Here is a 23,674-nt window from a genome sequence, read left to right on the forward strand (position 1 = left end):
GTTTTATATTGTAATGTTATTAAAATGTTTTGTAGGAATAAATGACAGCTGTTTGTATGTTTTTATAAAAGTTCTCCAATCTTAGATAACAAGCAAAGACAGTGTCTGTAATGTTTTTTTATATTCTATAAAGACAAAAGTTTTCCATTTAAGTCAGTAATCAGAAATGCACATCACGTTAAGACTTTACAAATACCTTCAAATATTCAACACTTGCCAAACATAAAAATTATTATTTTTTTTTTTTACAAATAAATTACAGCAGTCACCTTTCATTGCATAGTCAAACAAATTTGACCAAAAATAATAAATATACATTACATTCAAAAAGAGGTGAATTTTAACTTCTTCTGTCAAAAAATTCAACTGATTTAATGACTGTGGTAAGACAAGAATGTTTTCCTTTTTGAAGATTTTTACTTCAGCTCCATCTGGGACATGGATTTGTCTTGCAAGCGTTTAGTCTTGCTGTATTTGTAAGCCAGAAAGATGATGCCAAGTAGGAAGACGAGACTCAGAACCAGGAGGATCCACTGACCAGCTGTAGCTCCTGCCTCATCCACATTCAAGCCTAGGAAGCTGACAGCTTTTGGATTATCTTCCGGTACTGTAGTAACTGGAATAACTGAATTTGTAAAGATTCTATTAAAATCATAAAGTACCACCAAAATGTAAAACACCAAAAATCCAGTGCGTTAATATTTAAATGGGAGGTATCTGATAAAGGTAGTAGTCAAGAAGTAACATTACTTATATATAATTCTGGTTCAGTTTATTGGACTAAATTTTAAGTGAATTTATTTTTTTTTAAAACATTTTGCATGGAAAACCGGAAGTAAACTGAATCTTATTAAAAAGAAACAGATGTTTGTGTACATTTTCTATTGATCATGGCAGCAGTAATTCATCAAGTTATGATCCAATCATGTAGAATAGTAAATATCTAGACAGTGTAGTTTTGTGCATCTTTTTTAATTTTACAGACCTAATTTAAGTCTCAATTATGTGAATCTGGTGACATTTTTGCAAAATTTTATGTGGTTCATTACGCCTATCACAGCAGTTCCGAGGTGACATGTCAGTTCAGAGGTGTTAAAAGTGAGTTAAATTTTGTCCCAAGCAGTTGATGTTTGTAATGATCTATTGTTTTAAATCAACACCATCGACTTTCTAAACCAAACTGATAGTGTGATAAAAAGCAAAGGTGAGCTGAACAACGCAATTGCTGATGTAATTTCATTGTGGTAATTGTGTGGTGCTTCTTTGACACATTCAGCTCACATTTCAACCCACTTGTTCTTCAGGACTCATACCCCGGATCTTTGCATCACAAGTGCCACACTGAGAATATTAACAGTGACACCAGAAAGCAGCTTGTTGCGTAAAAGCGGTGTATTGCGTGTACTGTATAAGCAGTATACTCTTTACTCCCATATACACACGGCTCGGTCAGTAAGCAGCTTTCTGCACAGCAACGTCATTTCCCCACAACGCTTGTGTAAATAACAAACATGTCATGCGAGAAAGACTTCACTATTTATTTTCCCCATTTCTTCGCTTTATTTCCAGAGTTGTTGCTGTGGGGGGTTTTTCTCTTAACTTTCTATCGTGACCTGCAGCGGAATTGCACTGCAGTAGTTTCCCTCATATTATTTAATTATTTTTCAATCTTTTTCTCCTCAACTTGGAATGCTCAAGTCCCAGTGCACTCTAAATCCTCGTGGTGGCTCACTTCGATCTGGGTGGCAGAGGACGAATCTCAGTTGCCTCCGTGTCTGAGACCATCAATCCGTGCATCTTATTGTGACTTGTTGAGCACTTTACCGTGGAGACCTAGCACATTTGGAGGCATCACGCTATTCTCTGCGGCATCCACGCACAACTCACCATGCTCCCCACCGAGAGCGGGAACCACATTATAGCGACCACAAGGAGGTTAGCCCAACGTGACTTTACCCACCCTGGCAAGCCTGACCTGAGTCACTCAGCATGCCCTGGATTCAAACTTGTGACTCCAGGTGTGGTAGTCAGTGACATTACTTGCTGAGCCACCCAGGCCCCACGGGTTTCCCTCTTATTTAAAACTCTGGGATTCCACCAATGCACAAGTGCATGCGAATGTGAGGGACTGTTCATATTTTACAGTGGTGTGTATAAATGGGTATAGTATGTGCTTTTCCCACTGTACTCCCAGAAATGTTGACTTGTTGTTGGGTTCCATCCCATGATATTTGTTATCCAGTTTGTTCACATGCATGCGCACTCTTCAAAACTTGTAACAATACCACATAAGCCACGCTTTCCAGGAGAAATCTGTGTGTTAAACAGCTTTCTCTTCATTTCTTAAACTGCATAAGGTAAGTGTTTATATAACATTTCAGTGCGTCACTTCTGTAAAAATCCTGGAATAAAACATTTTCTTAAGTGCATGTAAACCTGGTCACTATCAGTTAAGCTACCACACAATTTGATCACACTTGAACAAGCTCGTAAATGTAGTTGGTTATGTAATATAAACATTAAAATGTATGGCCTTACATGTCATGCTCTATAGTGAAAGTGTTTAGATGTCATAAAATAGCATTGAGTGCAGAATTCGATGAAGAGTAGGTTATAATTTGTATGAAAGAGAATCAATGTAATTGTTGTTGTAGCGCCTCTAGTGTTTATTTCACTACGAAACTGCTTCAATATGTACAACAAGCCACATCAAAATAATTTTGCAAAAATGTTGCTATAGCAACATGTTTCTATGAGACCAGGTGCGGATTCAGGTGCCTGGATCACAGTGGTGGAGCGATGCTGTAAAGTCCCAGTAAAGTATGCTAGATAGTAGTCTGCCACATCCTCCACAACCTATCACTCAGAACCGACCTGGGAAACTGTGTTCAGCACAGATTTCTGAGCATGTTTGCACTATTACCTGATTGTATCATTGCATCAAAGAATCGGGTGCTAAAACAATGCATACAGCATGTGCAAATAAACAAGTCCATCAGCAATTCATGCTTACTGAATTCCCCCCCCTCAGTGCTTGGAAACTTTCCAAACATAGAGCTTTCAAAACTCCACACTTACTTTTGTATGGCACCCAGTTATACTCTGGCCATCCCAGGATGTCACCATTCTTTTTGTTCTCCTGCTCTAGCCACTCAATGAGCGGTTGGAAGTACTCCATCAGTGGCTGGACAGACATTTTGGGTTGGCCAGTAATCAAAGTCATCGCCACGGGCCAGGGTTTATTGAAGCCCATCTTCATCACATCGCTAAAGTGGGACGACAGAGTTTTTTACTCACAGAAAAAGGCAAAAATGGTGAGAATGTACAAAATCTCAATAATTCTTTCCTCTTTGTGCTTGTAAACAATGGAGTTTTTTAGTGATTTACTGACCCCAGGAGCCTCCCTGCTTCTTTGGATTTGTAGATGTCACAGTTGTGGAGTGGTGCTGGCTGACCAGCGGCTTCACACAGGGCCTTGTGGAACTGGAACTGGATTACAAAACTCACAAAGTACCTATTGGAGCCAAAGCAAATGAACGGTCTATTAAAGTTTCATCTGGTTATTGCATATGTTTTACATCAAGGATTGTGTTGATATTTTCAGAAACATTTTGAAAAACCACTTGTGCTTTTACTGCATGGGATAAAAATAAATCAAAGGATTCAATCTTGGCTGCATCCCAAAAACTTGTGAGCTGACATATTATCTAATACATGGGCAGTTGTCTTTGTAAGCAGCATTTTAAACTTAACAGAACCTCAAGAGTTACTGATTTTAAATGGTCTTCATAGGCGGCACCTTCCTTAACAGTTACATTTTACATTGCATGCGATGTGAATAACCCTCTGCACTTGAATTACACAAGAGGTGCTCACAGAGTAAACATATCCATGAAAGACCTATGTGACATTAACTCCAGTTTTGGGCAAAACAAAGTATACATGCATCAATTGATCTACAAATCAAAATGTTGATCAAACTAAATTCCTAAAACCATAACAGCAGATATTTTGTTATCTACCTGACATAGGGAACATTGGCTGGGATGTGGAACTTTGCACCAGGGTCAAAGTCTTCTTCAGTGCGAGATACAGGAGGACACAATCCCTGGTACTTCATTCTGAAAGAGGAGAATTTGATTTCATTTAAATAAATGCAGCTCTGGTAGGAGGTTACATATTACACATTTTAGTTGTTAAATACATGTTAATAGCTATTTTATAGTTAACAGCAATGCTAAGAGCTAGATTTGACATTTTGTGAAAATGTAAGTGGTCCCTGCCTGGGCACAAAATCATCACAAATCTTGGGTTGCTAGTCTTTTCTTAGGTCGTTGGGTTGAAAATGGGTCTTATTAGAGTAGACAAAATAACAATGATGGTGATCCGTGAAATACTCCATGTCAAATCATGAGTTTGTCCTGGTCCACCTATCATGATGGAAATTAAAAGAAGCACAAATCTCCAATAATCTTTCAGAAACTTAGTGTTTTAAACCCACAAACAGCACTTTTATGAGCGTTCTCAGGTCAATTTGAGCAACGCTCCCATTGAAAGTAGTTCTTCAGAGCAGTAACTGTAACATGTAAACAGTAACTTAACCTATATTATCAAAGCCAAACTATCAATTGTTTATCTCAAAAACCGCTAAGGCAATGATGTATAGTACTAAGAATTGTCACCTCAAGTTCCACCACTCTTTGTTGTAATCTGAGCTTGAGATCCGGCCATCAAATACTTTCCACCTCCACTGGTCCATCAGATAGCCAAAAGGCAGGAAAGCAATCTTATCCAAGGCAATGCTCATCAGGAAGTTGATTGTGCTCTCTACAGACCAGTGAAGACCAATCAGTAACCACAGTGATTGGCATTTAACACGTGTTTTTTTATGTTCAAAGGCTTTTTAAAGTCCACTGAAACGACATTCGCAATCCATTTTATTTTCAATATGTTGGACATTTCTGAGAATACTCAAAGAGAAAACTTTAGGGCAGAACTTTTATCCATTGGGAATTGATTGGAAGAATGGAGCCAGGTGGTTGACGAGGAAGATTGTTTTTATATAAAACTTTATACATTTTTTATTTCTTTATATATATTGGAGTTACATGTACAGATTAATCGTACTCCAGAAATGTGTATTAAGAAAGTAAATAGGGTCAATTTAGATTTTATGCTGACTTTAAAATGGCATTAGCCTAATAAAGATAAGCATATGTGTAATAACAACGTTATTACCCATATCAATGATATTATTACATATAAAGGCCTGCATGATTTATTTGTATAATTGTTGACACATCTAAGTTCATATACTGTTACCTTTGTTGTCCTCCACCTTGTCGAGCAGGCCAATGCTCTGAAGATGTTTAGGTGTAGACACTGACAGGGCCAAAACATCACCAATGGCCTCATGGAATCCAGGGTTGGCACCATCGCGGAAGGAAATGGGTTGATCCTTATACTGCAGGAAATACTGAACATGGCCCATCTCATGGTGCACAGTGATGAGGTCATCCATGGTCACCACAGTGCACTGCTTGATCCTAGAGATGGTTACAGGATGAAAAGGCCCCCAATGAGGTTCACAAGATAACACATGGGAAGGAAAAGACTACAAACAGATGTTGTTTCAGTGCTAAAATCCTCACTTTATCATAATGACAAGAAACTTAAGTGAAATTGTGGATTGTTTGGCCGGGCAGACATATTAGTGCAAGTCTTCTGAAGCCATGACGTCAAACCAGTCAGTCACGGTGCATCTGATGGTGCTTTGATTGATTTGAGGGCTATAAAATGGTACTCAGTGAATGATAAATTACATTTGTGGTCTGTATATTAAAAAAAACTACCATGCAGCTTCAAGAGATTTAGAAAATATTGCATTAGTCATATAGATTATTTATATAGTGGTTTTTTTCTTTTATATTACTTTTTGTAGTGCTTCCTTTGGTGTTTAATGCTGTTTGGTAAAAAAAGATTTCGAGCCCCACCAATTATATTGGTGAGAGAAGCAGCAGTGGCTCTGGACATGTGACCCAAAAGCTCAAATCTGTGTTAGGGGAAATGTACCTGAAGTCTTTGCGGTTGTAGAAGTCCCAAGCGGATGCATGGCACACCACCTCACGGCCATCGGTTGGTTTTTCCAGCATGGATTTGTTCCAAAACTCTTCAGGCATGGGTTTAAGACCCAAAGAAGTGAAGAATTGGTCTGATTCCTCGAACATTCGCCTGGGCTTCCAACCCTAAAAAAACCAAAGACATTATGATTATTGATATCAAATTTAATTAGATACAAATTGGTACTTCTACAAAACAGGGGCCATAATACTGTGTTAATAGAGTATATATATATATATATATATATATATATATGTCACGTGAGATCAGGGGTTAAATTGGGGCGGAACGGTCTGGAGCGGTGTTCCGGCACATCCAATTAAATAAAGAGAGATAGTTTCTCCACCTCAAAAATCCAAATTTAACAAAAGTCTTTCTAGCAAGTCAGTCCACAGGCATCCATTTGTGGAATGCTCTCATGCAGGCTGAGCAGCTCCTATTTACTTGAATTCAAATTTGACAACACTGGAATCATAAAATGCGCTCCTTTACCTCAGATTATGCAAAAAAAAAAAAAGAAAAAGAAACTTAATTATCCTGGCTTGTCAAGCTATTGCATGTACACCTGTACAATCGTGTTGCTTGTACATCTGGAGTTGAGCTGACTGCCCCCTTCTCACCGGGACATGCAAAAATATAAAGGTGGTACTTCAAACTTGAATTGCTTCATTGGTAGGGAACTTCCTGATAGCAGAATTTACTTATGGTCAGGGGGCATTAATAATTGCATTATTTTTTATCAAGTTATTTTTTTATGTAATTAATTGAATTAACGCATTAAATTGACCACCCTAGCTTTGATCTTACTTGTGCAACCATGGCTGGTGTGGCATCCACTTGTGTGGCATCAGGGTAAGGAATAACAAGATCCATGATACTAGACCATGTTTGAGCCCACATGTTGCCTAGACAAAAAAAAAGAAACATCAGTCGACTGAGTGGCAGGATGTGAGAGATGGTTTTAAAATCTCTGTTCAATGGCACTGCAGGAAACCCTTCCGCTTGAATTTCCAAGCCATTTAATTTCCAATCTTGTGGAATCATCGCATAAATAATAGAATAAACCATTCTTCCAACAAGTAATATAGTTCAATAGTGTGCATATGACACATAGTACACATATAGACACATGCGATCATTTATCAGTTTCAAACACAGCTCATCAGTTTAAAGAGTTGGAACGACACGATTTCAGTTTTTAAACTTTCTTTTACTTTGGTTTCGTAGATGAGGGCATGTCATGCAACTTGTCCATGTTGGCATCTACATAATTTGGCTAGCTTCGAACAAGTGACAGATACATATGCACCAAAACACAAGTAGTTTGAATTTTAATTTACAGTTAACATTTGTTTTTTTCCGCACTGTATGCAAGCCTATCAATCACAACAGACCTGAGACCCATTTTTGGTCGCAACCCAATGGTTGAAAACCAGTGGCCTTACTGGACTCACTGGCCTCATTTCATGCTTTTGGCAGTCAATATTTCTTGACTGCCAACATTTTTATAAGTCGCCAAAGCGACTTGCAATAATAAGCACAAATCATGTTTATATATTTAACCTCTTACCAAGTAGATGAGCTGGAATTGGTCCTTTAAGATTGATGCGTTCGGGTCCATATTTCTTGTACAGGCCCCTGCGCACATAGGTATGAACATTGAGGTAGAGTGGCTCTAGATCTTTCCACAAGGCTTCCAGATCTTGTTCAAAGGTGGGGGTCTCATATAGAGAACGCCAGAATGCCCCATTATCTGCATGACCTGATAATGGACAAACAGTCAATATTAAAGCTTCATTCACTGGTTTCTCACTGTGTTTCAGTGCCACTTACCAAAAGTGTTTACACTTTCAAAATGTGCTCCCGAATAGTTCACATAAAAAAAGAAAATTCTGTCATGATTTTCTTACCCTCATGTTATTCCAAAACTGTATATTCTTTCTTCCTTGGAACTTAAAAGGAGAAAATTAGCAGAAAATCCCAGCTGCTCTTTTCCATACACACAAACTTTTAGTCATTATACACTGATAATTCTCTCATCACCCAAATATCTGAAATTGCATTTAATTTAGCATATATTTAAATATGGTGCATCAAGATGTGTCAAACCAGGTTTAACATCAATGATGCCAAATGTAACTGGTTCTCATGTATCAATCATGATGCATCAATTTTGAATGTGCACATATTCAAATTGCACAAATGAGATTTGAGCTTGATAGCCCCTGGTCATCAGAAAAAGGGAAAAAAGCAGCATTCACATTCTGCCTAACATTTCCTTTTGTGTTCCATGGGTTTCAATTTAAATGGGTTTGGATCGACATGAGGGTGACAGATTTTTTTATTTTGGGCTAAACTTTTACATTTAACAATGAACATTGGACTGGCTGTATTGCATACAAAAAGTGATTTTATTTGGAGGCTTTCACCATTGCTCTGTGCAGCTAAGTTGGCAAGCTCCACATATCTGTTGTAGCTGCTGCGGAGCTCTCTGCCCGAGGCATTACGCCAACCCTGCCAGGCAAACAGCAGCTCGTCATAATCCCTCGACTCCGCCATGATCTTATTCAGATCTGGAAAACAAAAAAGAAATACATAAAGAACACAGTAATTTTTTTGGCAGCAATAAAATGCATTACTTCATATCAGACTCTAAAGCCCTTTCTTTGTTCACTCTGTGCTTATGAACAGTTTGCAGATAGATTAACTTACAAAAGATAGAAAAAAGTAACAGTGAGTTTTGTTCAGAGCACATAATTAATTTTAAAACATTTAAAATTAAAAACAGTCATTATTTTTGCTATTTCATATGGTGCCTCTAGTGGCTCGGAATTTACACTCTTTACACAATCTTTTATTTTTTTGCTCTTCATACTCTTCCTCACATTACTTTATGTAACATGATATAATAACATACTACATGGCCTAAATTCCTTTTCCTATATATGCAAATACATGTATTGTAAAAGTAGGTCAACTGAACTTGCCTGGATCCAAAGGCAGACAATTTGATTCATCCTTGCAGACGGTCGCTACACTGTATAGGGTCTCCATGGAAGCTAGCAAATTGTTGTACTACAAATGGGATAAGTCATATTTCAGTCATTCAATAGGCACTTATTTAAAGAAATGTTCCAGGTTCAAAACAAGTTAAGCTCTATTGACAGTATCTGTGGAAAATTATTTAGACTCGTCCCTAAGTATGTAATGGTTTGCAATGGAAGTCTGTAGGGACAGGCATTCCTGAGACTGTGCTTCCTCCAGAGGTTGCATTTCTCGGCCGCATACGTCATCAAGGCTGTCTCATTTCATAAGCGAGTAGGACACTTCGAATGCAGCTTTCGTATGCGACCTTCTTTCATGGGAATTCGGAGGATGTGTGAGGTGTATCCTTCGTGGACAATCACAACCCACATTTCTTTGCTTCAATGGAAAAGTCAAAACAAATTAATGCCAATTTCCCTGTAATTATGAGGTTTAAAAGCAAGTAATGTTAATTTGAAGTTGAAGTACATATAATATATATGTACTTCAGAGTATAAAATATGTATTATTATATTAATATATAATTAAAATAAAGTATTATAGACTAAAAAGTAAACCTGTAAAATCTATTTTCTTTTCCCTTTACATCATTATAACTCTCCTAAGATGTACGTCATACATTCCCTTCTAAAGGGACTTTGTTAACATCTCACTCAAAGCACTTGCACTTGTTAAAGAGTGGCGTGCTGTCATAGTAACCAAGTTATATTCCGTTTTCGTTTGTCCTACGAAGGCCGTCTCATTTAAATGAGATTTGTTAAAAGAAGGAAGCTCGGTATACTGCAGCCTTCAAAGGACGCATCCTACCAAGCACGCAGCTTTCGAAATGAGAGACAGCCTAACATACAGTATAGTGACATCACTGCAGTGTGTTTATTGTCTTTATTTAGACTACCACAGTCCCTACACCAACCCCAAAACCTAACCTTTACCTTCCCTTAAAAATGTAACCCTGGTTTTGCTACAGTAACCATAGTATCACCATGGTATTTTGTAGTAAAATCATGGTAACCATAAAATTAAACATGGTTACTATATTAACACCTTATTATTGTAATAACACCATGATTAATTGCATTGAAACTATGGCTTCTGCCAAAAAACATGGTCAGTACAATACTTCAATTGTAAAACCATGGTTCATATTACCAGGATCAAACCTTTCTCTCAGCTCCCCAAATGACCAAATCAATGCAAGGAATCAATCTTTATATTCGTTTTTATTTATTATTATTATTATTATTATTATTATTATTATTATAAGTAGTATTAAAGGAGATATTAATAGTGGAGACAGGAAACAGGATGGGAAAAAGTGGGATAGAAGGCGGAATCGAACCCGCTTCAGCCGCACACAAAAAAGCACAGCCACTGCAGCAACACACTGGGTACAATTTGTCTTCAATTTCTGCCTTTCTGACTTTTGGAGTGAAAATAGCTTTGCTGTGTGGTAGGTGCAATTTACACCTATGTAAAGGGACAATATAAATAATAGTTTAATATAAAACTGAAACAAAAAGACAAATACAAATCTCTCTCTCTCTCTCTCTCTCTCTCTCTCTCTCTCTCTCTCTCTCTCCAGTCGGCCTTTATCCCTCTCTGAGGCTCGATTAGCCTGATTATGGGCCGGGTGTGTAGCATCACAACCCGGCCCCGCCCTCCGCCCTGTCACATTCCTCCCTCGTTCTCTCAGGCCAGGGAGCCCCAGGCATGACGTACACCCACCAACCCCCTCCCTTACCCTGGGGGGCCTTCCATCTGCCGGCAGGTCATCCCCGGCAGGTCATCCCCGCCTTGAATCTGGGAGGGTACAGTGGGATGAAAAACACTCACTCACTGGTTCTCTGATACACTGTAGCTTGGTCCTCGGCCAATTCTCCACCCTCTAGCGGATGACAGCAGCACCTCCCCAGGTGGATCGGAGGCAGTCCTCCGGCCCCTGGCGGACGGAACACCACGACGCATTTTTGGTGGACGGTAGGGGTCTCAGTGGTAACTGCTCTATGCGGTTTGTTGGGAGCCCCTCCTCCCCTTGCGGTCGGCGGCTGTTCCTCCACTTCCAGGCGGCCGGGCTCCTCCGTTGGATACCACAGCTGCTCCTTTGGGGTGGATGGTATCGGTGAGAACTCTACTACGGTGCATACCTCCTCCTTCCCGGATTTCGGCACCAGTGTAAAGGGATTAAAGGGAAAGGAGGAGGCGATAACCAGCTTGACGATATTAATATATATGAAAAACTAAACAAAAAGACAAACACACACACAGGTGTCAGACAGTTGCACTTAAATCTCTATCTCTCTCTCTCGTACTGCAGCTTCCAGTCAGCCTTTATCCCTCTCTGAGGCTTGATTAGCCTGATTAGGGGCCGGGTGTGCAGCATCACGACCTGGCCCCGCCCTCCGCCCTGTTACAACCTATTAAAATAGTAATTTAGAAAATGAAAAGTGCAGCTTTTTCATTTATTTTTTCTATTTTTATTATAGCGCTGAACAAATTTCACAGACATGTGACAAACAGAAATGGAATAACATGTCCCTATACAAAGGGGAAGTAACAGTCAGTATCTGGTGTGGCCACTAGCTGCATTAAGTACTGCAGTGCATCTCCTCCTCATGGACTGCTGTGAGATGTTACCCCACTCTTCCACCAAGGCACTTTTGAGATTCGGGCTCTTCGCTGGCCATGGCAGAACACTGACATTCCTGTCTTGCAGGAAATCATGCACAGAATGACCAGTATTGCTGGTGGCATTGTCATGCTGGAGGGTCATGTCAGGATGAGCCTGCAGGATATGTACCACATGAGGGAGGAGGATGTCTTCCCTGTAACTCACATCATTGAGATTGCCTTCAATTACAACAAGCTCCGATGATGTAGTTGCACACCACCCCAGACCATGACGGACCCTTCGCTTCCAAATCGATCTTGCTCCAGAGTACAGGCCTCGGTGTAACGTTCATTCATTCAAGGATAAATGTGAGTCCAGCCATCACCCCTGTTGAGACAAAACTGGTACTCTTCAGTGAAGAGCACTTTTTGCCAGTCCTGTCTGGTCCAGCAAAGGTGGGTTTGTTCCCATAAGCGACGTTGATGCCAGTAATGTCTGGTGCCTTACAACTGGCCTACAAGCCCTCAGTCCATTCTCTCTCAGCCTGTGGACAGTCTGAGCACTGATGGAGGGATTGTGCATTCCTGGTGTAACTCGGCAGTTGTTGTTGCCATCCTGTACCTGTCCCGCTGGTGTGATATTCGGATGTACCGATCCTGTGCAGGTGTTGTTACACGTGGTCTGCCACTGCAAGGATGATCAGCTGTCCTTCATGTCTCCCTATTGCGCTGTCTTAGGCATCTCACAGTATAGACATTGATATTTATTGCCCTGGTCACATCTGCAGTCCTCAGGCCTCCATGAAGCATGCCTAAGGCACGTTCACGCAAATGAGCAGGAACCCTGGGCATCTATCTTTTGGTGTTTTTCAGAGTCCGTAGAAAGGTCTCTTTAGTGTCCTAAGTTTTTATAACTGTGACATTAATTGCATATTGTCTGTAAGCTGTTAGTATCTTAACGACCGTTCCACAGGTGCATGTTCATTAATTGTTTATGGTGCATTGAACAAGCATGGACAACTTTGTTTAAACACTTTACAATCAAGATCTGTAAAGTTATTTGGATTTTTACAAAATTATCTTTAAAATAAAGTGTCCTGAAAAAGGGACGTTTCTTTGAGTTTCTCTGAGTTTCCAAATAAAAATGTGCTAATTGCAACTATAAAGTTGTCTGAATTGTCCTTTTAGTGGTGGGACTACTATTCTAGGCAGATTAACATCTGGTTATAGTACAGCTGTCAATAGATTTTATGTTGCTTTGAATTTGGAACATTCGAGGAAGTTTCAGTTTCTCATCATAAACAGAAGAGATTATCAAAGTAGTTCTATCAATTAAAAACCTCTCAATTAAACCTTTTCATACTCTCCTTGTTTATTTGATTCTTTCTTTCTTTTGTACCTCTATGAGTTGTTCTTCAGGAAGTGAAGCTCTCTCAAGATCACCCAGTTTATCCAGGATTCTCTTCACTGATTCATCCTGGAAGTCGCTGGTGTCAAATTTACGTGCCTCGAGCCCATAGATCTTTGTGTGATTGGCCATCTCCAAGTTTTTTTCCAGCTAAAGCCATAAATTGCAGTATGAGACACTGAGCATAAGCAGTGTTGTAAAATAAAGAGCAGTCTTGGACCTCACCATGATCTCCTTGTTGGCCTCTGTGATGTCAGTGTTGTAGGTCCAGGAGGCTTCAGTGTACGCATTCCAGACCACCTCAGCTGTGCTGTTGTATTCGTCCAAGAACTTTTTTGCCTGAATCTCATCTGTTATCTTACCTGAAGATTTCAAAAAGCATAAAAATAAGATTTTATTCTTACCTCAAAGCAAGAATGGTCAACATAAATGGTCTAGTATTCAAATCAATACATTTATGTGATGTTGCAAAATTTGGGAGATCAATACAAGTAATTTGGCAGCCTAGTTTCAATAAATGGCGCAATCCGGACTGGTAAGAATATTCTGAAAGTTATAGGATGTATTCATAGCATAATAATAGTATCTCAAAAGATGAAGGAATATTTGGTTCAAATTATTTCAATAAAAATGTACTTTTGTAGATTACTAGTCGGTAGCCTTACCAATGTCTTCAGGGTAGCCCTCTGGTACTGGTGGCACCCAATTAAAATCGGGCCAGCCCAGGGTCTCTCCTGTTTTGTTATTCTGTTCCAGTAGCCAGGTAATAACTGGCTCAAAATATTTCATCAGGGAGTTGGCATTCATTTTGTCCGTGCCAATAGCTTCCTGTAGTACTTCTGTCCAAGGCTTTGAAGAGCCAGCCTGCAAGACTTTCCTTCCAAACAGATTAATAAAAAATAAAATAAAAACACTTAGTTCCAAAAAGCAGCCATCCTAATGGGAAGCAGGTCTATATGCGAGAAAAGAGACTTGAGTGTGCAAAGAGCAGCTCTACACGCTACAATTTTGTGCTACGTCTTATACAGTTTTGTGAAAGTGCTAATTCTAAGTGCAATTTCCGTGCCAGCGCAAAACGAATGTGGGCATGGGTGGGAGTGTTTGCGCTATCTGTGAGTGTATGCGTGCAAACTGTGTATCTTATGGTTTTGAAGATGAGCAAAGGAGAATTTGCTAATTTCCTGAGAAATAGGTAATTGCGCTTGTATGTTTCAATACCACATCTGTTTTCACCACCGAGTCAAACTCAGTTCCTACATTTGCAGTTTGGAGATTTCACCAGCAGGTAGGAATAAAGTTTATGTCCAAACTCTGAAAATATAGTGGAAAATCTAATTATATCCCTGAAAATAAATGTTGTAGACTTTTTATGAAACAAATATTTATGAGATTTGTGTTAGTCATAGGTCATGTTTATTATGTTTATATTTACAATTGTATTTATGATTGGTATTTTTCCACCTGTTGTTGTAGAGAGATTTATAAGTGTATGCAAATGGGGCCAGTGGAAGTAGTGGAAGTGGGAGAGGTTTAAATGTTTGGATTTGGAATTATTTTTTTGACATTTCTTTATTTTGATTATATTTTCATCTTGTTTAAAGTGTCATTTGAAATTAGAAAAATTACTGGTTTCAATAAATTAATTAAAATCTTCAAACTCGAAAGGTAGAAGTGAAGTGTGTTCTGATACAATCACTGTTAATACTAGCCATTATTTGTGTATCAGTAGATGAAAATGATTAATAATACTAACATTCTCTATAATTTAACGGAGAGTACATCCATATCATGAACCACATATTCCATTTGTATATTAGAAAAAGCATGTCTTCTAAATCATTGCATACAGTCCATATACACTACCAGCTTCTTATAAATGTGCTGTCTTTTGTATCGGTGGTGCTTGATGGAATGGACAACTATATCATAGGATGCAGGCACTGCAATAACCGAAGAACCACCGAAATAAATTTAACGTGACCCAGCTCATTTGCTCATACCATTTAGCCAAACCCATTTGCTCTTAGACTAAGCACATGCTTGCACAAAAATACCAAAACTTCATGGCCATGCCCATTGAATTTGCACTCATGACTTATGGTTAGTGCTCTTAAAATAGGGGCCTTGATAACATATGATAGTACAGTGATAGAACTCAGAACCCCCCTCAATACATACTGTAAAACAGCTCCAGCCTGGTGTGATCTGTAGATGTCACATGTGTGGAGAGGTCCAGTATGTCCGGCTTCCTGACACAGTTTCTCGTGGAACTGAAACTGAAGAATGAAGCTCACGAAGTATCTGCAAGAAGTTAAACCAAGATAAGAGATAAGACAATGTAATGATTGTCACTATGTTCCTGCAGCTCAACTGGTAGAGCATGCCAAGGTCATGTTTTATTCCCAGGGAACACTCAATCTGATAAAATACCTTGTATGCACTGTAAATTGTTTTGGGTAAAAAATTATCTACAAATGTAATGTACATCACAGTTTTGCAGAAGCTAATGATAACAAATCCCACCTAATGTATGGAGTATTCCCAGGAATGTGGTATTTTGCTCCAGCATCAAAATGTTCCTCTGTCCGTCTAACTGGAGGACAGATTCCCTGGTACTTTTTCCTAATAAATATAACAATAAATATCAATCCATTCTAAGAAGAGGTATCTAAACAATCCATTAAAAAAGAATCATCTAAACTAATAATTTTTTCTGGTAAATTACAAATGAGATTTCTTCAATGTCTAAAATGTTTCTTCAAGACAGCAAAGTGATTAAATAGAGACCAAATGGAGACTTTTGCAAATGAAAGTCTCCTGCTTATCAGATTTCATTCAAATTTCAAAAAAGAAAAGTGCTTCCATCTGTTCAAGATCAAGCTGCAATCATAAGTCAGAGATTTAAATATGAAACATCAAATTCCCCAATCAAATACATTTTTCTTTTTGATCTCCATAGAATTTCAGAAGAAACATCTCAAAGTTTATGACTAAATGAAACATAACATTAATTGAGAATTCCATTAAGTCTCCTGAGCCATGAAGGAGCCATCTCTGAGCAATTCTATTTTCCTCTGGGAGTATCAGATACTGGTATTTACCTGAGGTACCACCATTCTGCATTGTAACGCTCAGGTGGTGTGCGTCCACTAAACACACCCCAGCGCCACTGATCAATAAGGTATCCGAAAGGAAGAAAGGCAATCTTCTCTAAAGCCATCTTCAATAGGTAGTTTATGTCACTCTCTGTGGAAATACAAATACATTAGATGTCCATATTGATCAGAGTTTGGTGGTTTACAAGTTGCAATGCTAAGTATCATTCCAAAATTCTTCCTCCTACCAGCATCATCAGTCACTTGATCCAGAAGGCCAATGGTGTTGAGATGTTTTGGTGTGGACACAGAAAGAGACAGAACATCTCCAATGGCCTCATGGAAGCCAGGATTTGCTCCTCCCCTGAAGCTAACCGGCTGGTCTTGGTACTGAAGATAATATTGAATATGGCCCATCTCATGGTGCACAGTGAAAAGCTGTTCCATAGTCACTGTGGTGCATTGTTTGATCCTGTCCAAGAAAAACACAGATTTTGCTTTCAGTTACATTATTATAATTTTGAACAAAACTTTAAATGTAAAAATAGATGCAAGCCTTGATTATTAGGATAAAAACACATTGGAGAAGAAGATGACCAAATAGTTCAATTTGAAAGAATAGATCTGGTGGATACAGTTGATTTGGTGGAAATTTTAACTTGCTTTATCACATTTGCACAATCATAATTTTCTTAAGTTTTATCACCCCCTATCATTGGAAATGTATACCATTTTGCATGTTTCCACAGAATAGCATGTTGGTCATGTGTACCAATTTTGGTTAACATTGGACTTTGAGATCACAAGATTGAGGCCAATAAGTCATTATGGGCCATACCTGAAAACTGCATTGACTTAATTAATTACAATTATTTTGACATCTTTTTGGCAGGAGAATTCTAGATTTGCCAGGAGTATAATAATAGATTATTCATACCAAATACTGTGCAGATTGGACAAACAGTACAGCCTAGAAAGAGCATATATTTTCCTTGAAAATGGGGGGTTGCATTGTGAAGCATTTAAATGTTTCCATTGATCATGGTATAAATGGGGGTGGGGTTGTACTTGCTTGTTTTGATTATTTGATTATACGCCCCTGCAGCATAGGATAGCAGAAGTAGATTGCATAGTGGCAAGATTTTTTCTTGTGAAAATGGAAATCCATTTGAACATTTTATTCAGGGACTCTGAATATATATACATTTTTATACTGTTGCAAAGGTACAATGTATGTGAGGGCAGTTACCACAAGAAACACGAAGGATGAGCAAAACTACATATTTTCAAAACTGACTATCCGGTGGGTTGCCTGAATGAATAAGTGACTAATTGGCATTAAGTAAGCCTTATATAATTTGGCTGGTTTCAGGTTCACCTGACCCCGATCAGATGCTTTCTTATGGGGTGTTTACATAAGATTTTTTTTATTTTTATTACGCAATCTTAAAAATGCTGATAGGTACAACACAAGGGCCTTGTGAGCATTATACACTGCTGCAATGTATATTCAATGGCTATCCCCTTCAAAGAGTTAATTTTAAGTGCAAAAAAACTGATTATTTGTGAAAATAGAATTTCTCTTTTTTTCAGAAAACTTCCCATTTTAATAAAGCTACTGCTTTTTGTCATAGTTGGAATGCCCATTACAACCAACAATACAGCCCCTTGGTGACCTCCAGCAGTAAAATTGCTATATGTATGAACAGCCGATTAATTTGATCTGAGACATCTACCTGAAGTCTTTTCGGTTGTAGAAGTCCCAGGCAGAGGCATGGCACACCACCTCCGTTCCATCAGTAGGTTTTTCCAGCATGGACTTGTTCCAAAACTCGTAAGGCATCTTATCCAAACCCAGACTCTCAAAGAACTCCTCAGCCACCCAGAACATGTGAGTGGCATTGTAGCCCTATGGGTAAAACTTACTTTCACTTTCAAAAATAAAATCTTTCACTTTCTGGAGTCATCAGGATATGATTCAGAAATTGAGAAATTGGAGTGTTAGCTTACTAGAGCAACCATGGTGTCAGTCACATCTACGTTGGGTTTGCCAGGAAAAGGTATCATCATATTGTAGATGTTGTTCCAAGTCTGTGACCACATGTTCCCTTACAGAAACCAAACACAAAAACATCTGAAGCACAGGGCATACAATGATGGTCTCAGCCTCGGGTGGCAAAAACACAGCCCATTCTCTTACTAGCTGATGCATACTGCACACAAAAAATGAGAAGAGCTAGCTGAAATCACCTGTTTAAATCTGTTTGGCTGGCTTTACACAACTTCTCGGAGCAGATGCTTAATGCATGGGCTTACCTAGGCTTAAGCCCAGGGGCCCAAACTCTCAGGGGTCCCCATTCGTTGTATCTACCACCACCATATTCTCCCCCATTTATGGTTGAGGGAGGAGCGCATGTAAATGTGTTCAGTAGGAGATGCTGATTTAAATGCGGAGATGTTACGGAACAGCCAAAAGTAATTTAGCACATGTTCATAGAATAACGGTCTGCTGTGTCCTACCATCACTGACATCAGAAGAAAGGTGAGCCCCGGTGTCTCACATTACCTTAATGCGGCCCTGTCTGGTAGTAAGAGTGTGCACTTTTTTATTAGTCTGCCTAAAACAAAGTTGTGTTTACAAGGTACTGGTAATACAATGAGTACTCACAAGTAAGATCTAGTTGCTAGATTTGCCAAAGTTTGTAAAGTTCTTAGCTTCAAGTGTTGAAATATATTCAGAGTTTTGTTTGAGGTAGCTTTTAAGAAAGATATCAATGAGGATAATAATTTTTTTTTAAATCCCACCTCGGTCCTAAATGGCAAGTAAAAGCAAAAGTATGTGAATTCAGCGATAGAAAGTCTAAAGTTCTGCTGCTGAAATCGGTTTGTGCTTATCGAAATTCGAACCACTGCCACAGTGGCAGATGATGGAAGTGTTGTTGAGGTGAAATATCCATATTTTAATCATTCTACCCATAACCAGAACCCAAACCCTTAACCTAACCATCAATGGAATAAAAATTTCATTTAAGGGTGAAAATGCAACCGAATCTTGCTCACCATTGTTTATATGAATGCAATTACTTTCTTATTTTCATGGGACCAGAACCTCTGTCTCTGAAATCGCTAGCACAACACACTATCAGCAGCACTACAAGGAAAGGTAAACACATTTGAATTGATGCAAAAATGTCTAATGGAAAATGCAAATTACAGGGTACATGAACATTTTGAAGCAGCATGATAACTTCCCATGTGATCATGTTGCTTCCTGTGAGCTTCTTGGCCAGAATAAACTGCAATTATGAGGCAAGTCAAAAGTCTGGCTATGTAGACTAGTTGCATGATTACAGTAATTGCAGAAATTAAAATCTTTCACAATCTTAAAGACTTACCCAGTAGGTGGGCAGGGATGGGACCCTTGAGGTTGATGTATTTAGGACCATAGTAGTCATAGAGCTTGCGGCGGACATATGCGTGCAGGTTCTGGTAAAGAGGTTCCAGCTGTGTAAACAGATTTTCAAGGTCTTTCTCAAAGGATGGAGATTCATACCAGGAACGCCAGTATTCGCCTGTGTCTTCAAAGCCTGAAGAAAATGGACAAGAAGAAGGCAGTGTCAAATCATTCTCCCTCTATCTCTTTCCTCCCATTCATTCATCCACAGAATAACTTGCTCACCATCCATTTTAGATGCCTTGTTGCTGAGCTCTACAAACTCAGGGTAGACAGCTCTGAGCGGAACTCCTGAGGCATTGTGCCAGCCCTCCCAGGCGTAAAGAAGCCTCTTATAGCTTCTTGACGTAGCCATGATCTCTGTGAGCTCTGAGAAGACACAGAAACAACAGTACAAAAGGCACTGAAAAAAACGTGTAATATTTCACGCTGAATCAACAGAAATTGTTATTTCTATGCAAATACTTTTCTCAATAAGGCTCAATAGGGTTCCCGCTTTTCTTAAGGCACAATTTTCCAGGACATTTCCATGGCATTTTATATGTCCAATGGTTGTAATATTTAAGCACATGAGTGGTATACATTATTGTGGTCATTGGATGGTTACTTTTTCTGAATTCTGTATTTAACTGTTTAATTACATTTTGTTATCAAAATGGTACCTAATCAAATAGATTTAGTAAAAAATTGAATCAACTTATTTTACTAATTAATACATTTTTGCACAGGAGATATTTTAGTCAAATAAAGTGCTGCACAACAGAATATCACAAATGTGAGATTGCTTTAATACAGAACATTATTACTGTTATTACTACGATAATTATTATTTAACCCTCCTATTTTGTTAGGGTCAGTTTTGACCCACTAGAGGTAAATCATAATTCTTAAATACCACATAGTTTTTTGTATGGGAACCAAACTTTGCTACTTTGTCAAGACTTCCAAAATTAGCATAATAATTAGTAATATTAATCATTTTTCAGATTTTTTGGAATAAATTATTTAAGAGATATATCCATTTTCATAACATTTTTACATCTTTTGCATTCCTGGGTCAGTTTTGACCCGGGTATCAATTGTGGCTTTAATGAACGAGCTTGCAGCATAATCACACATTAGCATTCAGCAGTTCATGCAATAAACAGAATACATTTTGTTTAAATCATTGTATACAAGTACAGATGTTGTGTAGTTGTGTTGTATAGGTGTTTTGATGTTGTTTAATTGGAAACAAATATTTGGTTGCATAGATTTTGACCTAGAAGTTGTTTTTCAGCAGTAATAAATAATTAATTAATAAGTTAGTAGGAGAATTACTAGAAATTCTCACTTTAAATATTTATATAAATTGAATGCAAGTTTATATTCAATTGAAATGTCATATAAATGTAATGTTATATTCAAATTAAATTGTATATAAATCTTGATAAAAAATATATCTTCACAGGTATCGCACTGGTTTAGCTTTAGTTAATACATATTTTTTAATACATATGTTAAATCATTTCTAAATGTTTTAATAAAAATTTTAAACTGACATCATACATAATAACTAGTGCTGTCAATCGATACAAATTTTTAATCTAATTAATTACATGGTGTCCTGATTAATTAATCGCATATCAAAATATTTGCTGAGAAAGCCCCTCATATAACAATAATTCAATATATAAAGATTATACATATTTATATCAATATATAATTATACATAGTTATCTTAAAATATTTTAAAATTATATATATATATAATAAAAAATATTCAGATAATTAAAATGCATTACAATCTTGTGGCAGAAGAGTTAAACATTAATAAGACAATACAAAAAGCAGCTTTAGATTACAATGTATTGTTTACTACCATATTATTAATCATAAGTCAATCATTGGCATACAGTTCACAGCAATCCATTTCACAAGTGAATTTGTCAATCAGTTTGAGATTTATTATGAGGGCTTGTTTAAGGACCCATCAATGTACACCTGCGTCAGACATGCTTGTGTAGCGTCTCGGGTGCGTTACGTCATAAACATAAAATGTTTAGGTCACTGTTTCAAGTTAAATATAGTTTAATACTCAATCTTTAAACACATCTTGAGATCCCTTAGTTCGCATTTGCACTCCTTCAAGTGTTTTGAACTCAAGGATGTAACGCGTGTCTGTGTTGTGGGTTGTTTTCTTCACTGTATAAACTGTGTGTTGCTCATACAGCTGAAATTTCACTTACTGCCCTCTGGAGTAAACAGGTGGTATTACAAGCTTGCATTTCTCAGGAATCTTCCTTATTATGGTGCGATTAATTGCGTAAATATTTTTTAACACGTTAAATCGACATCCCTAATAATAACATTTATATTTTTCAGTTAACAGCGTGTTGACTAGTGGCAAAATTACTAGTGGTCGAATAGACACTAAAAATATTACATGCGACATGAGAAGCAAATTTCTGGGTTCATTTCTGGGATCACAGTTCATGAACTGTCATCAGAACGCATTAGTTTGTCACAGAGGGGCCACGCAAATGTACTTTTCACCCAGAGAAACAATTACAATTACAATTACAAACCAACTCTGACAGGGCGAAGGGTCGGGTGGTGATTCTGAACACCCGGTCCTTTATCAGGCTAATTAAGCCTCCGAGAGGGATAAAGGACGATTGCGGATGGTGGTGAGAGAGAGAGCTATATATCGGCTCCATATACCTTTCCATTATATCGCTTTACACCAACATTTACAACTTAAATGTTTTTGTAGTTAACACAATGTTGGAACAAATACATAATTTTCTGCACTATATCGATACATATTTCATCAGAGCAAAGCAGAGATAACAGCAGATGAGCAGAAAATGTACTTGACAGAGCTTCGTTCATTAAAGCAAACCGTTGAGTTTGTTTCACAAAACGCAGCCGCCAGAAGTGACAAAACTATGTACATTCATTTATGAGACCTATTCCGAATCCCGATCGTTACCGTGTTTTTGTACATGTAACAAAAACCTTGTTAGCGACACAGTGAAACAGTGTAATCATTAAATATTTTCAAGGACAAATAATTATTTTCTAGGACATTTATACATTTTTCTCATTGTGGCAGGGCGGAGGGCGTGGCCGGGACGTGTACCTACACACCCGGTCCCGTATTAGGCTAATCAAGCCTCCCGAGAGGGATAAAGGTCGACTGCAGAGGATCGTGCGGGAGAGAGAGACTTGTCCATCATGTGTGTGTTTGTGTGTCTGTTTAAGTTTACTATTAAAATATTATTTACATCGTCAAGCCAGTTCTCGCCTCCTTTCCATTGATCACGTTACACTGGTGCCAAAACCCAGGAAGGAGGAGGGATAGGCCGTAGTAGAGTTCTTGCCACTACCGTCCACCCTAACGGAGCAGCCGCGGCCATCTGCCGGGGGACGAGGAGCCCAGCCGCCTGAAAGAGGACGATGGCTGCCGACCGCGAGGGGAGAATGGGCTCCTAAACGACCACCTGGAGCGGTCAGGGCTGCTGCCAGGGGAGGAGGAGTCCCCTACCAGCCGCTGAAACGTGGCTGGGTTTGAGACCGCCGACCGCGAGCGGGGAGGGGCTCGCTGCCGACAGCCTGGAGCGGGAGAACCGCTGCCAGGGGCGGGGGAGACCCCTTCTGTTCCCCGAGAATGCGGCGGGGTGTTCCGTCCGTAGGGCATGCCCTCCCCCAGGGAAAGAGGGGGGTGTACGTCATGCTAGGGGCTCCCCTGCCTGAGAGAACGAGGGAGAAAAGTGGCAGGGCGGATGGCGGGGCCGGGTCGTGATCCTACACACCCGGTCCCGTATTAGGCTAATCAATCCTCCCGAGAGGGAAAAAGGTCGACTGCAGAGGATCGTGCGGGAGAGAGAGATCGTTTACAGACATGTCCATCATGTGTGTGTTTGTCCTTTGTTTAAGTTTACTATTAAAATATTATTTACA

The 23,674-nt window shown here is 38.8% G+C and overlaps 1 protein-coding gene across 1 annotated transcript in view; it reads right to left on the minus strand.

Moving 5' to 3' along the window:
• Positions 1-404: 404 nt before the first annotated feature.
• Positions 405-23,674, minus strand: part of LOC127626902 (angiotensin-converting enzyme-like) — a 37,118-nt gene continuing 13,848 nt past the window's right edge. The window contains exons 4-25 of the mRNA XM_052103018.1: positions 19,955-20,098; positions 19,671-19,862; positions 18,286-18,383; positions 18,012-18,184; positions 16,524-16,747; positions 16,282-16,426; positions 15,704-15,802; positions 15,359-15,481; positions 13,846-14,057; positions 13,406-13,542; positions 13,172-13,330; positions 9,108-9,195; positions 8,550-8,693; positions 7,691-7,882; positions 6,928-7,025; positions 6,073-6,245; positions 5,323-5,546; positions 4,683-4,827; positions 4,023-4,121; positions 3,392-3,514; positions 3,079-3,266; positions 405-625 (exon numbers count right to left, since the gene is read on the minus strand). Coding sequence (XP_051958978.1) covers positions 417-625; positions 3,079-3,266; positions 3,392-3,514; positions 4,023-4,121; positions 4,683-4,827; positions 5,323-5,546; positions 6,073-6,245; positions 6,928-7,025; positions 7,691-7,882; positions 8,550-8,693; positions 9,108-9,195; positions 13,172-13,330; positions 13,406-13,542; positions 13,846-14,057; positions 15,359-15,481; positions 15,704-15,802; positions 16,282-16,426; positions 16,524-16,747; positions 18,012-18,184; positions 18,286-18,383; positions 19,671-19,862; positions 19,955-20,098 — 3,389 coding nt within the window. The 3' untranslated portion in view covers positions 405-416. The remainder of the gene's footprint in view (positions 626-3,078; positions 3,267-3,391; positions 3,515-4,022; positions 4,122-4,682; positions 4,828-5,322; positions 5,547-6,072; positions 6,246-6,927; positions 7,026-7,690; positions 7,883-8,549; positions 8,694-9,107; positions 9,196-13,171; positions 13,331-13,405; positions 13,543-13,845; positions 14,058-15,358; positions 15,482-15,703; positions 15,803-16,281; positions 16,427-16,523; positions 16,748-18,011; positions 18,185-18,285; positions 18,384-19,670; positions 19,863-19,954; positions 20,099-23,674) is intronic.

Source organism: Xyrauchen texanus, chromosome 33, assembly GCF_025860055.1.
Source record: "Xyrauchen texanus isolate HMW12.3.18 chromosome 33, RBS_HiC_50CHRs, whole genome shotgun sequence".
NCBI classification, from domain to species: domain Eukaryota; kingdom Metazoa; phylum Chordata; class Actinopteri; order Cypriniformes; family Catostomidae; genus Xyrauchen; species Xyrauchen texanus.